The sequence below is a fragment of the Cottoperca gobio genome, chromosome 5 (genome assembly GCF_900634415.1).
Source record: "Cottoperca gobio chromosome 5, fCotGob3.1, whole genome shotgun sequence".
Lineage (NCBI taxonomy): Eukaryota > Metazoa > Chordata > Actinopteri > Perciformes > Bovichtidae > Cottoperca > Cottoperca gobio.
The window spans coordinates 19,106,961-19,119,632 of NC_041359.1; the positions used below are offsets into that span (position 1 = coordinate 19,106,961).

A 12,672-nucleotide genomic window follows, 5' to 3' on the forward strand; every position below is an offset into this window, starting at 1 on the left:
TCTTGGAGGTGTGTTTAGGGTCATTATCATGTTGGAAAACTGCCCTACGGCCCAGTTTCCGAAGAGAGGGGATCATGCTCTGCTGCAGGATGTCACAGTATATATTGGAATTCATGTGTCCCTCAATGAAATGCAGCTCCCCAGTGCCGGCAGCACTCATGCAGCCCCAGACCATGATGCTGCCACCACCATGCTTGACTGTAGGCAAAACACATTTGTCTTGGTACTCCTCACCAGGGTGCCGCCACACACGCCGGACACCATCTGACCCAAACAGGTTTATTTTGGTCTCATCAGACCACAGGACATGGTTCCAGTAACTCATGTTCTTGGATTCATTGTCTTCAGCAAACTGTTTGCGGGCTTTCTTATGCATCGGTTTCAGAAGGGGCTTCTGTCTGGGGCGACGGCCATACAAACCGATTTGATGCAGTGTGCGGCGTATGGTCTGGGCACTGACAGGCTGACATCCCACTTCTGCAACCTCTGCAGCAATGCTGGAAGCACTCGCACGTCTATTTTTGGAAACCAACCTCTGGATATGACGCTGAGCACGTGGACTCAACTTCTTTGGTCGACCCTGGCGAGGCCTGTTCCGAGTGGAACCTGTCCTGGAAAACCGCTGTATGATCTTAGCCACTGTGCTGCAACTCATTTTCATGGTGTTGGCAATCTTCTTATAGCCAAGGCCATCTTTGTGAAGCGCAATAATCCTTTTTTCAGCCGCTCAGAGAGTTCCTTGCCATGAGGTGCCATGTTGTCCAGCATTCAGAGAGAATTGTGCCCAAAACACCAAATTTAACAGCCCTGCTTATCATTTACACCTGAATCCTTGTAACACTAACGAGTCACATGACACCAGGGCGGGAAAACAACATCATTGGGCACAATTAGGACATGTTCACTATGGGGTGTACTCACTTTTGTTGCCAGCTGTTTAGACATTAACAGCTGTGTACTGAGTAATTTTCAAAGGACAATAAATCTATACTGTTATTCAAGCAGCACACTGACTACTTTAAGTTATATCAAAGTTTCAGTAGGATAATGTTATCCCCTGAAAGGATATAACAGAATATTTGCAAAAATCTAAAGGGTTTACTCACTTTTGAGATATACTGTATATATATATATATATATATATATAAATAAATAAAAGTCATTCAATATAAACAAGTCTTTCAGCATGGCTCACTTACTAAAGAGCGGGACTCCAGGCACTCCTCTTCATAATCTGGATTCACCTGCAAAAATACAAAGTGGATCACCACTTGGAATAAATCCATTCGATTCAATTGATATTCATATACTGTACCTTAAAAGTAACTTTAATTTGTGTTTCCTTAGTCACACACTTTTCTGAGTAATGTAAATACCTTCGAAATGCACAATAGTGACACCTAAGATATAATCAAACTGTATTGACAGTATTTGATGTTGCCTTGTGATCAGTTCCATAGTGTCTCTGCTCCACTGACCTCTGCAGCCAGGTAGTGTCCAGTGGCCAGGTGTTTGAACCTGAACAGGCTGTTCCAGTAGCCTGCCCCCCCTCGACATGGATCATGCTGCACAACCTGATACCAGAGCACACAGCAATCAACATGTTACACTAATGCATTCAATTCATTTAACAGATGCTTTGGACTGAATTACCCGATATGCTGTACAGTAACTTTATGTGTCACTATAAAACTCGAGGATAGAAGAAACCAGCAAGGCTTACTTTGTGTCACCGCTGGCATACAGAGCACTGCTACACTTTACTACATTTTAACATCATACAGTACAGTACATACCACAATCAGCAAAGCCAACTCTAAAAATATTTTTTCTCACCTCTATCTCCCACAGGGCTTTGCTGCTGGTTGCCGAGGTAGCGGACTGCCGCCCAGTAGTGCGGAGGAAAACATATTGTTTTTTTCTGTGATCATCACAGGTGAGGAATTTCTCCTGCTCTGCATGAAATAGTCGTACCACGTCGCCCTGGAGAGAGGGAGCACATTAGTTACTGTTAAATATATTCCTAACCTTAAAACCAAATAATAATAAAAATACAAATATTTAAGGTTGTGTCCCCATTTCAAATTCCACAATATGCATTACTTTTAATAACAACCCAGAAGCTATTTAATGACTATTAACAAAACAAATTAGATCTCACTTTGGTCCAATGTGGACAGTTTCACTACATCATATGTTCCAGAAGTTCCCAAAAATGTATTTATACAGTCACACTTTCGTCAAATATTTTAAAGAGGCCATTTGGCTCGACCTACTGTAGTCAACGTATCTGTTTTTGGTGCTAAAGCCCCTATAGCAAAGCTGTTGAATAACTATTGAAACTAAATCTCATCTGTAAGTACATACTGTACACTGATAACACTGAACTGAAAACACAGCAAGCCACCAGCCCACTCAGCTCTGATGAGGGACATTATACAACACCTCCTGTAAGAAAATGAGAATGTAAGCAAGTTTTATACATGTTCATAAAACACTTGCAGACTGCTGCTAGTGTGCTATTCCCCTTTGTTTTCCCTATTGTCCTACTTGACTATTCATGTAATGTGTGCGTGTTTATATCTAACCTTTGTATTGAATATAAATGTGCTTTGTACCAAAATTCCTATAAAATAAAATAAAAAAAGAGGACATAAAACATAATAAAGATCTGTTTTTTTCTGATAGCTACTGTGAGACAAACCCCTTTTAGGATGATCTCCTGATTGTCGCCCCATTTCATAAACAAGACGATCTTCCAGCTGGTGTTACAGTTGACCGAGTTCACCTGAAAAACAAACAAACAGAGTTGGATGTGACTGTAGGTAAAATCTCCTGGCAGAAGAACACCTTAAACTTTGTTTGAATAAAAATGTATTATATTCAACATTAGGTCCACTTCCTATTTACTGTATATCTGCAACAGCCAAGGCAGCAGACACAGTAGTTTAATGACTTAAATGTTTGTCTATTGAATGTACTTGTAGAGAATAAGTGTCAAATCCAACATTGAAAAATGTGCAACTTCCTTACTTTGTTAAGAGTTGCCACTTGATATCATAAACATCAATGATTTGTGCTTACATTCTTCCACTGCTTGCGGAGTCATAAATAAGGAATAAATGAGCTTGTCTCCCTCTTGGTAAACAGCAAAAATTGCACAATGGCCCCAAAACAGAGCTCACTGTCTCTGTAAGCTGCTGATGTTGTTAAGTAGCTCAGAGCAGTCTAGTGTTATGAGAGAAACGGGACAAGCTTCCAAACGCAGTGTTAGCTGTAGCCCAGTGCTTAACTGTAAATGCAGAGAGGAGGACAACAGTGCTGTAGTGTTTCACATCAGGCAGCTAATAACCGAGCAGTGGTTATGAGGAAAAAAAGCTATAATTAGATTCCGACACTCCCACAGAAACATCTGAGGAGGGAAGATGAGTTGCAGCGGCTCAGACAAACCTCATTGCATCCTGGATTATCCACAAGCTGGTGCGTGCTGGCATGGAGCGGCTGACCGGCATTCACTGGGTTAAGGACCACTTTGTCCCCGATCACCACCTGCAAGCGCAAACAAAACCGACACAGTAAAATATGAAAATGTGAAACATTTGCCTTGTTATGCCTTGTAATCGCAGCACAAGCAGAGTTAGCTTTGAGTTATTTAAGAAAGTGGAAAGATATTAAGATCATGGTGTTTAAAACACCATTCCATAATGCACACGCTGAACTCGTTGGGGATGGGCTCCACATCCAACAGGGACTTGCTCTGTATTTTACTCTAGTAACACTATCTCTTTTTTAGTTTTACTTTCATTTCTGAAGGCTTTTAGTAAAAAGTATATTTTAGTGTTTTTAGCAATGACAATATGAGACATATATACTCTATGAGAGCACACTGAGTGCAACGCTATTACAGTAATGCACTCGACCTTGCCTCTCTAACGGGTGCGAGAGCATCACTTTCATTGGCATGTCACTGTCTTCTGTCTATTCTCAGCAGGTATGGAGTGACTCCAATTTTTGTTTTCGTCTACGCCCTGCTGCTTAGGCCTTGTGCCATACCTAATTTGAGAGGAGCTAGCAGAGGAAGCCCCGTCTCCTCTGTGGTTTATTTTGTCCTTGGGCACCAGTCCACTACTTCCTGCTGCAGGGAAGACGAGCTGGTGCCAACAAGAGCTTTGTGATCAGGTAAACACCAATTGGGAGCTGGCAGAGGCAACCACAGATAGATGGGATCAGAGAGACACCTCACGCTGAAGCTTAAGTAAAGACTTACTTGGACCTTTATTCTGCAGTCCTAATAGTGTTGATTTACTGTTGCATAATGGAAACTTCATTTTCGCGACAGACAAGTGGCATACCGCTGCTGTATTTAAGAAAGTGCACATATGCCGACACACAGCATGGCGTTTTCAACAGTGCACCACTCCCACAGACGTGTACATGTGATGACTCACACTGTCCCCGATGGAGCGTAGTTTGTAGAAGGGCTGGATGTAGAACCAGGAGCCCTCATTTCCAGCGGTATCCAACATCACCCTCATGGCGTTCTTCTCCAACAGGGCGGGCAGACGCTTGTTCACCGTCAGGTATTTGTTGCTCTTCAGGTGAAGCAGCTGAGCAGAAAAACAAGACACAGTGTGAGATAATACAAACAAACGCTGACATGTGAGGTAAGAAGTAAGTGCTTCTACTGACTAGAAGAAAGCATCTCTGTAAAGCCGTTTAGTAATACATTGAATTGTCACTGACAATGTCATTTAACATGTAAGACATCTAAACGCATTTTCTTACTTAATGAACTGTGAATGTCTTCTACAGATGCTGTGGCTTACGCTATGATTGAGCAATAAATGTGTGTTAGTTAAATTGGGCTGCATGCCTAACATGCTGAGGCATATTTCAAATGTTGGATAAGAAGTGAGATTAAATGGCCTCCAATGATGGCATGTCAGAGTCATCTCAAACTTTATGGAAGTCTAAACAAAGTTTATCCGACTGGATACGAAGAACCAACCTGAATGACATTCCCGTACTGAATCACTGTTCCAAGCAGCTTTTTGTTTTCAGAATCATTTTGCTTTTTCTCCAAGTCAGCTGCATGCTGGAAGGCAAGAATGAGGTAAGAAGAAGAGTATACCATTAAGACCTGCAACATTGTTCACGGATACCAGTCATACACAGTGATGTGGTAAGAAGTATGATCTATTAAACAAAAGCCAAAGCCAAAAACATACGCTTTAACAGACGGGCTTTAACAGACGGGCTTTAACAGACGGGCTTTAACAGACGGGCTCCAGGGAAACACAGGAGGGATTGCAATCTTCCATTTTATGACTGCTTGGTCAGATAGCAGATTGCTTTAAATGGTATTGTATCGCAGCAGAGAGGAGTGTAGAGGGCAGAAAGGTAGGACAGCAGGAGGAAAATGCTTTGAAATGATCTATAAAAAGGACTTTAAGAGCAGGTTTCAAAGTTAATATGTATATTTACTAAGGTAGACTTTTAAACTGTAGTGCAGAATTAATATTTCTGTGCAGCTTTTCATTCAGTTATGACCAAATGTTCCCAAACGTGCCTCTACTGCTGGAAAAAGGGTTCTGCAACTTTGTCAGGTCTCTTTAATCCGCGAGTCCCGACGACAGGTCTGTGTGTGTGTGTGTGTGTGGTGTGTTGGTTGTAGTGACTGCAGGGAGGTGAACATGTTGTCACTTCACTTACATGGAGCTTGTTGAGGAGCACCGTGTCAGTGTTCCCTCCGGGCTTCGCAGCTTTCCAGAACTGCTTCTGGGCCGAGTAGCGGTTCATGGGACACAGTCTGAACAGACAGTCTGGACATAAAAAAAAGACAGAAATAAATACAGAAACGAAGATGCACGGATAGAGATAGAGATGAGCACAGAAATGGAGGAATACAGACAGATATTCATATAAAGTGGTGCATGCCAAGAGGAGGAACAAGAGACCAGGCAAATAAATAGACAGAAACACAAACTTTGATAGTCAATTGGGGGGAAACCATAATGTTTAAAGTTTAGAATGCTATTGGGTTTAAATCAAAAGAAGAGAAAACAAAAAAGCAAACAGAAATAAGGAGAATATACAGTATGTTTATGCAGTGTGAATGAGTGCTACGGTTTCGGATCACAGCCACAGCTTAGTTGCTAAAACATTCATAAAACAGAAAAAGAAAGCTCCAAGGCTTAATTTACAAATCCCCAAACTAAAACAAAAGTCGAGAAATCTTGAAAGTAAATGGCGTTCCACTAAATTGGAAGAATCTCGTTTAGTTTGGTTAGATCATCTTAAAACGTATAAGAAGGCTCTCCGTAAAGCCAGAGCAGTTTATTACTCTTCCTTAATAGAAGAAAATAAGAACAACCCCAGGTTTCTTTTCAGCACTGTAGCCAGGCTGACAGAGAGCCACAGCTCTACAGAGCCTTCTGTTCCTATATCTCTCAGTAGTGACGACGTCATGAGCTTCTTTAACCATAAAATTATAATTATTAGAGACAAAATTAATCTCCTCCTGACCTCAATTGGTAATGACTCAACCTCTGGAATTTCAAAAACATCTGTAACTCCTGAAATATATCTAGACTGTTTTACTCCAATCAACCTTAACCAACTAACTTCAACAATCTCATCGTCTAAGCCAGGGGTGGGGAACCTTTTTCATGTCAAGGGCCAAGGAACATCCTTCGAGTGCCATACTCATTATTTAACCCATAACCTTCCACATTTTAAGACACAGCCCATTTATTTCACTTTTCTTTATGCTAAATGCAAAAAAGCAACTTTTTTATCCATGTATCTTTCTGTTTTATCAGAAATCAGCAATCCTTTATTAGTCCCACAACGGGGAAATGTATCTGGTCACAGCAAAAGAACATATGAAGTAAAAAGGCAGTACACAATAATTAAATAGAATCAAAAATAATATATGTACCAAGTGGTTGAATAAAGTGAATATTGCACATGGCAGTGATAATTGCACAGCAGTGGTGGAATAGTCTGTTCTTGGTGTGGTGGTCTACCTCTCTATCTCTCCATGTTTTCATGTTCCGCTCTGCAGAGAGCTGCTTGTTGGGCCAAACTCCGCTGAAGAGCGTTAACTTTATCCAAACGCACTCGTCCTTTCAGCTCGTGCAGTTCGGCATGTTTCGTGCAGTAATGACATTCAAGATTATTTTTAATCACCGCAAGCGTGTCCGCACAAACTAGACACACTGGCCTTTTACTTTCACAAATAAATAATCGTCCATTTCTCCTGGAAAGTGCGACATTCCACATCCAGCTTTCTCTTGTTTACACTCGCCATGCTGCATTCACTGATGTCAATGACTCTCGTTTAATATTGAAGTTTGTTGACATGAGGTGACCACGTGATGACACGCTCCACTCGTGTTGTGTTCAAGGACCCTGACCTTGGCCAGGAAAAACAGTCAGTCGGCCGTTTAAAATATTGGCGTCTAGTTTTTTTGCTAGTGGATTTTCTTTGTGTGCGTTTTACGAATTACCTCGAGGACCGGATCAAATGGTCTCGCGGGCCGTATACGGCCCGGAGGCCGGAGGTTCCCCACCCCTGGTCTATGCCATCAACCTGTCTTTTAGACCTGATTCCAACTAAACTGTTTAAAGAAGTTTTACCCTTAATTAATACCTCGTTATTAAATATGATCAACCTGTCTCTATTATCTGGCTACGTACCACATTCCTTTAAAGTAGCTGTAATAAAACCACTTCTTAAAAAGCCTAGTCTTGATCCAGAGGTTTTAGCCAACTATAGGCCGATATCTAACCTTCCCTTTCTCGCTAAGATCCTTGAGAAAGCAGTCGCAAAACAGTTATGTGATTTTTTACATCATAATAGTTTATTTGAGGTTTTTCAATCTGGATTTAGAGTTTATCATAGCACAGAGACGGCACTGGTGAAAGTTACTAATGACCTTCTATTGGCATCAGACAAAGGACTTGTCTCTGTTCTTGTCTTGTTAGACCTCAGTGCTGCTTTCGACACTGTTGACCAGGACATTCTACTACAGAGACTGGAACATTGTGTTGGCATAAAAGGAACCGCATTAAGCTGGTTCAAGTCCTATTTATCTGAGCGATCTCAATTTGTACTTGTTAACGATAAATCCTCCATGACAGCCAAAGTCAGTCGTGGAGTTCTGCAGGGTTCTGTACTTGGACCAATTCTATTCACCTTATATATGCTTCCTTTGGGCAATATTATAAGGAACCACTCTATAAACTTTCATTGCTATGCGGATGATACCCAATTATATCTATCAATTAAACCAGATGAAACCAATCAATTGACTAAACTTCAAGCATGCCTTAAGGACATAAAAACTTGGATGTCTAGAAACGTTTTGACATTAAACACAGACAAAACTGAAGTTATTATACTTGACCCTAAACGCCTCCGAAACGCATATCTAAAATATCTCATAGTACCTTATAAACCGACTAAAGCATTGTGCTCCCAGACTGCAGGGTTACTTGTAGTTCCTAGAGGCTCTAAGAGTACAATGGGAGCCAGAGCCTTCAGCTATCAAGCTCCTCTCCAGTGGAACCAGCTTCCAGTTTGTGTTCGGGAGGCAGACACACTCTCCACATTTAAGAGCAGGCTAAAGACTTTCCTTTTTGATAAAGCTTATAGTTAGGGCTGGCTCAGGTTTGCCCTGGATCAGCCCCTAGTTATGCTGCTATAGGCTTAGACTGCCGGGGGACACCTCCCTGCTCTCCTCCTTCTCTTCCTCTCTCCTCCCCTCCCTCTCTTCTTCTCCCTCTCTATCTGTATGCATTATGTAAATGTATGTTACTAACTCATCACCCGGAGTTGCCACTGATAAAGTTTACGTCAGGATCAGGAATCTTGGCTGCGCCTGCTGCCCTGGTCCTGCTGGATACCGGGAAGCCTTTTTGACATTTTCCTGGATTCATCCAAACTTTCTCTTTTTCAACACAACATAATTTCTGTCAAATGTTGTATTTGTACTATGTTGTTTATCCTGTACATACGACATCTATTGCACGTCTGTTCATCCTGGGAGAGGGATCTCTCCTCAGTTGCTCTCCCTGAGGTTTCTTCCATTGTTCCCCCTTTAATTGTGGGGTTTCTTTTAGGAAGTCTTTCCTTGTGCGATGCGAGGATCTAAGAACAGAGGGTGTCGTAACCTGTACAGTCTGTAAAGCACACTGAGACAAATGTGTAATTTGTGATATTAGGCCATATAAATAAATTAGATTTGAATTTGAAAACAAGACGATACAAGATGTTCAGTAAACACAGAATCTACAAAGAAAAGAGAAACGGATGACAGGCAGAACTTAATAAATGACCTCTCTCTGACAAGTAAAGGGATATATTCAAAGACCTAATAACCAAACAATGTAAAGACACAGTAGTTTTCACACACTCCTCTCTGAACAAGTCCATGCATTTGTGTGTGCTTGCACTTTAAAACACACATTCAAAATTCTCCAGAAGGAACATCAAAGGGCTTTGTCTGCTTCAGAGAGGAGTAATGAGGGACAGGAAAGCCTGTGTGTGTGTACATGAGTGTGTGTGCCCATGATATAAAAGTACAGCAATATGTGGTTACATCCTGTGGTTTGACTAGGGTCAGTGTGTGTGTGTGTGTGTGTGTGTGTGTGTGTGTGTGTGTGTGTGTGTGTCAGTAAAAGGTTGTTACAGCAGTAACCATGAGATGACGCAGTCATCAGTAAGACTCTGGTTGTGCTGCTCATTTTCATAGATACCGTTGAAACTAGCCAGGAGGGATAACAGGCCCTCGATTTGCATGTGGAAACAGTTTTAGCATAGTGGAGTTCCTCTTCCGTCTGAGAAGAGTTCCTCTTCTGTATAAACCACTGCAACTGAATCACCCTTTCAGACCTTTTACACTGGTTGAAGGTTTAGTTTAGCTTACAGTTAACTAGATCACATCAACTACAATGACAATTTTCCCTGCAGAGTTAAACTTCTGCCCATCAGCGACTCCTCCCTCTGAGTCCTGGCTTTCCTCTGACTTCACCGCTCATCAGACCAAAGCTCTCTTTTCCAAGAGGGCGAAAAGAGGAGAAAAAAGAACAATCTGTCCATCCTTCCCCCATTCTCTCCCTCTTTCTCCTCCTGCTATAGCCGCAGTAACATGACCAAATAAGGCCAGCCAAGAGAAGGGGAGTGGGACGACAGAGGGCGAGAGAAGAGGGTGGGGACTCCCTATCTTCCACACTCGCTATTCGGTCATCCCTCCTTCTCCTTTCTGAATTCCTCTAACCATTTCACACACACCACTCTCTCACTCCCAGTTAATGGTCTCTCTTGCAAATCTTCATCTCACCCCCTTTCAGCCCCGGTTTACTTTAGTTTGACATAAAATATGGTTAGAACAACAAGGAAAAGGAAGTGAAAGAGAAATGAGGAAGACAGGAAGAGAGTGAAAGAATGTGAAACAGAGAGGCGGCATGAAGAGGGTAAGGAAGAGAAGAACTGGTCCTATTTGCTGAATAAATGTATGTTTATGTTCGTCCTACAGACAGTATGTTCACACAAGTAGACGAACCTCGAGTGAATTATCACCGGAATTAGATCAAAGTGGAAACGGCAAATAAAAAGGAACACACACACACACACACACACACACACACTGGAAGCGCCTGCCTGTTGAGTGACCTTCCCTGTAATTTGATGCAGCTGTTTTATCATACTCTAAACACACAATCACAGCTGTAATATGAGTGCAGTGTGTGACAGATGAGCCCACACTGAGAGTTTGCCTTGAATCACCGTCAGCAGAGAGAGAAAACATGTCCGTTCAGTAAAACTAAAAATCAGGGTTGAGAATTCCTTCTGGGGTCACTGGGCAGGAGAAGTGGTGGGACTAGTCCAGAGGGCAGAAAACTCAAATGATTCATTAACATTCCTCAAACTTAAAACAATCTTTTACTACCAAAAATATCAGGTTATTTAACACTCAAATATCTATTTGAGTTCATGAACAAAGCTTTCTTTGATACCAGCTGGCCCGCATGCTCTTACAAATGCTAACCTTAAATCATGTAGCCTTGAGGTATGCATGATGAAAACTATAAACATAACCAGTGCTGTTTCGATGTTTTTGGGGCAAAGCCAAATAAAGTCACGAGGATTTGAAGCTCATTTGAAGCTAACTTAAAGTCTTTCACGTCTCTGAATGCCTACTATTAAAATGTAATATTTTTCAAAGCTGTGTTCAGAGTGTGTTTTATAGTCCTTTCAATGCACACAGGTCGGCCTAAAGGAAAAGAGGCAGTCAGGGAAACACAGTCTGTGAAAATGATTGTATTGGCTCTGGAGGTAGCTTTCTGAAGTCTAATAAAATAACCTGATGATGTTATCAGGGTAATTGAGTTGCTTTATGGGTAGTGTAGGATCAAACGTTTTTTGGATCTTGACCCATACTAAAATAAATAAAGTTGGGATATCTTATCCAATGCTATTTGACCAGACTTATTACCCACCTGTGCCACATAAGGAGTTGAACTAGTGAAGTGTAATATCAAATTACAGCAGTATTCTTTTGAAAGAATACACTTACAGTATTTGATTTATTTAGTGACGGTAAGAGGATCAACTCTCAAACTACAGCCGGGAGCCAGTTAGCTTAGCTTAGCACACAAAGATAGGAAACGGGACAAAGAACTAGCCTGACTGTGTCTGAAGGTAACATAATCCACCGTCCAGCACTGGTGAAAGCTCACTAATTAACAGGTTATATTTGATTTGTTTAATGCATACAAAATCGGTTTTACGGTGGTTGTGTGCCAAACTATTTCTGACTGAGTAGTTTTAATGGATTTTAATGGACAAAATAATATATTGAGATATTGAGATACAAAATTGCGTCGTCTAAATTGATAACAAGCGCAAATCAAGTTAAATCAAACTATCGTCTTTTAATCTGATTACTTTTTATTTGTGTGCATGCATGTAAACATAGTTGGTGTATACCTGGAAATAAATAAATAAATAAATATATATATATAATAAATAAATAAATAAATATATATTCTTTTCTTTCTATAATTTCATCTCAAACTGTCATTTTGCAATTAAGTTCTAAATAAAATGAAAAAATACTTTCATTTGTCAAGTATTTCAATCATTCAAACAGGTGTATACAAAAATAGGCTTTAACATGTGGTTACTTTATATAAACTAATTAGTTATTGAATTAGTAGAAAACCTGCTGTATTGTGATATAAATCATTATCAAGATATGAAATGACTTATATCGGGATAGAAGATTGTTGCCACATTGCCCAGTGGCTACAGCTACACCTGCACAGTACCCTGTGCTCGGCCAACATATGGTCAAAGTGATGTACACTAAGTTATGCATGACTGGGCAGGACTTCGATCCATTAGCAGTCAGTAAGTAGACGGTATGAATGAACACCTTAGTCAGCAACACAACATAGTAACTATGACTGTCCACCTTTCAATGTGACAAAGTGGTGTGGAAAGATGTAACAGCTGATATGTTTACAGTCCTGAATGTCATCATAATGTGTGAGAGACGAGACGATAAGCAACAAAACATTTAAAAACAGAGCTGATCATCATTAACCTACCAACGTATTATTTATAAACTCATGCTCTCAGATCTAGAGATTTGGTGGACTTTA

The 12,672-nt window shown here is 40.8% G+C and overlaps 1 protein-coding gene across 1 annotated transcript in view; it reads right to left on the reverse strand.

The window, feature by feature from the left end:
* The window catches only part of LOC115008910 (inositol 1,4,5-trisphosphate receptor type 1-like), a 72,197-nt gene that overhangs the window by 47,183 nt on the left and 12,342 nt on the right, over window positions 1–12,672 (reverse strand). The window contains 8 exon segments of the mRNA XM_029432800.1: window positions 1,200–1,244; window positions 1,479–1,574; window positions 1,837–1,983; window positions 2,705–2,788; window positions 3,451–3,549; window positions 4,449–4,607; window positions 5,009–5,095; window positions 5,713–5,822. Of these exon segments, the coding sequence (XP_029288660.1) occupies window positions 1,200–1,244; window positions 1,479–1,574; window positions 1,837–1,983; window positions 2,705–2,788; window positions 3,451–3,549; window positions 4,449–4,607; window positions 5,009–5,095; window positions 5,713–5,822 (827 nt within the window).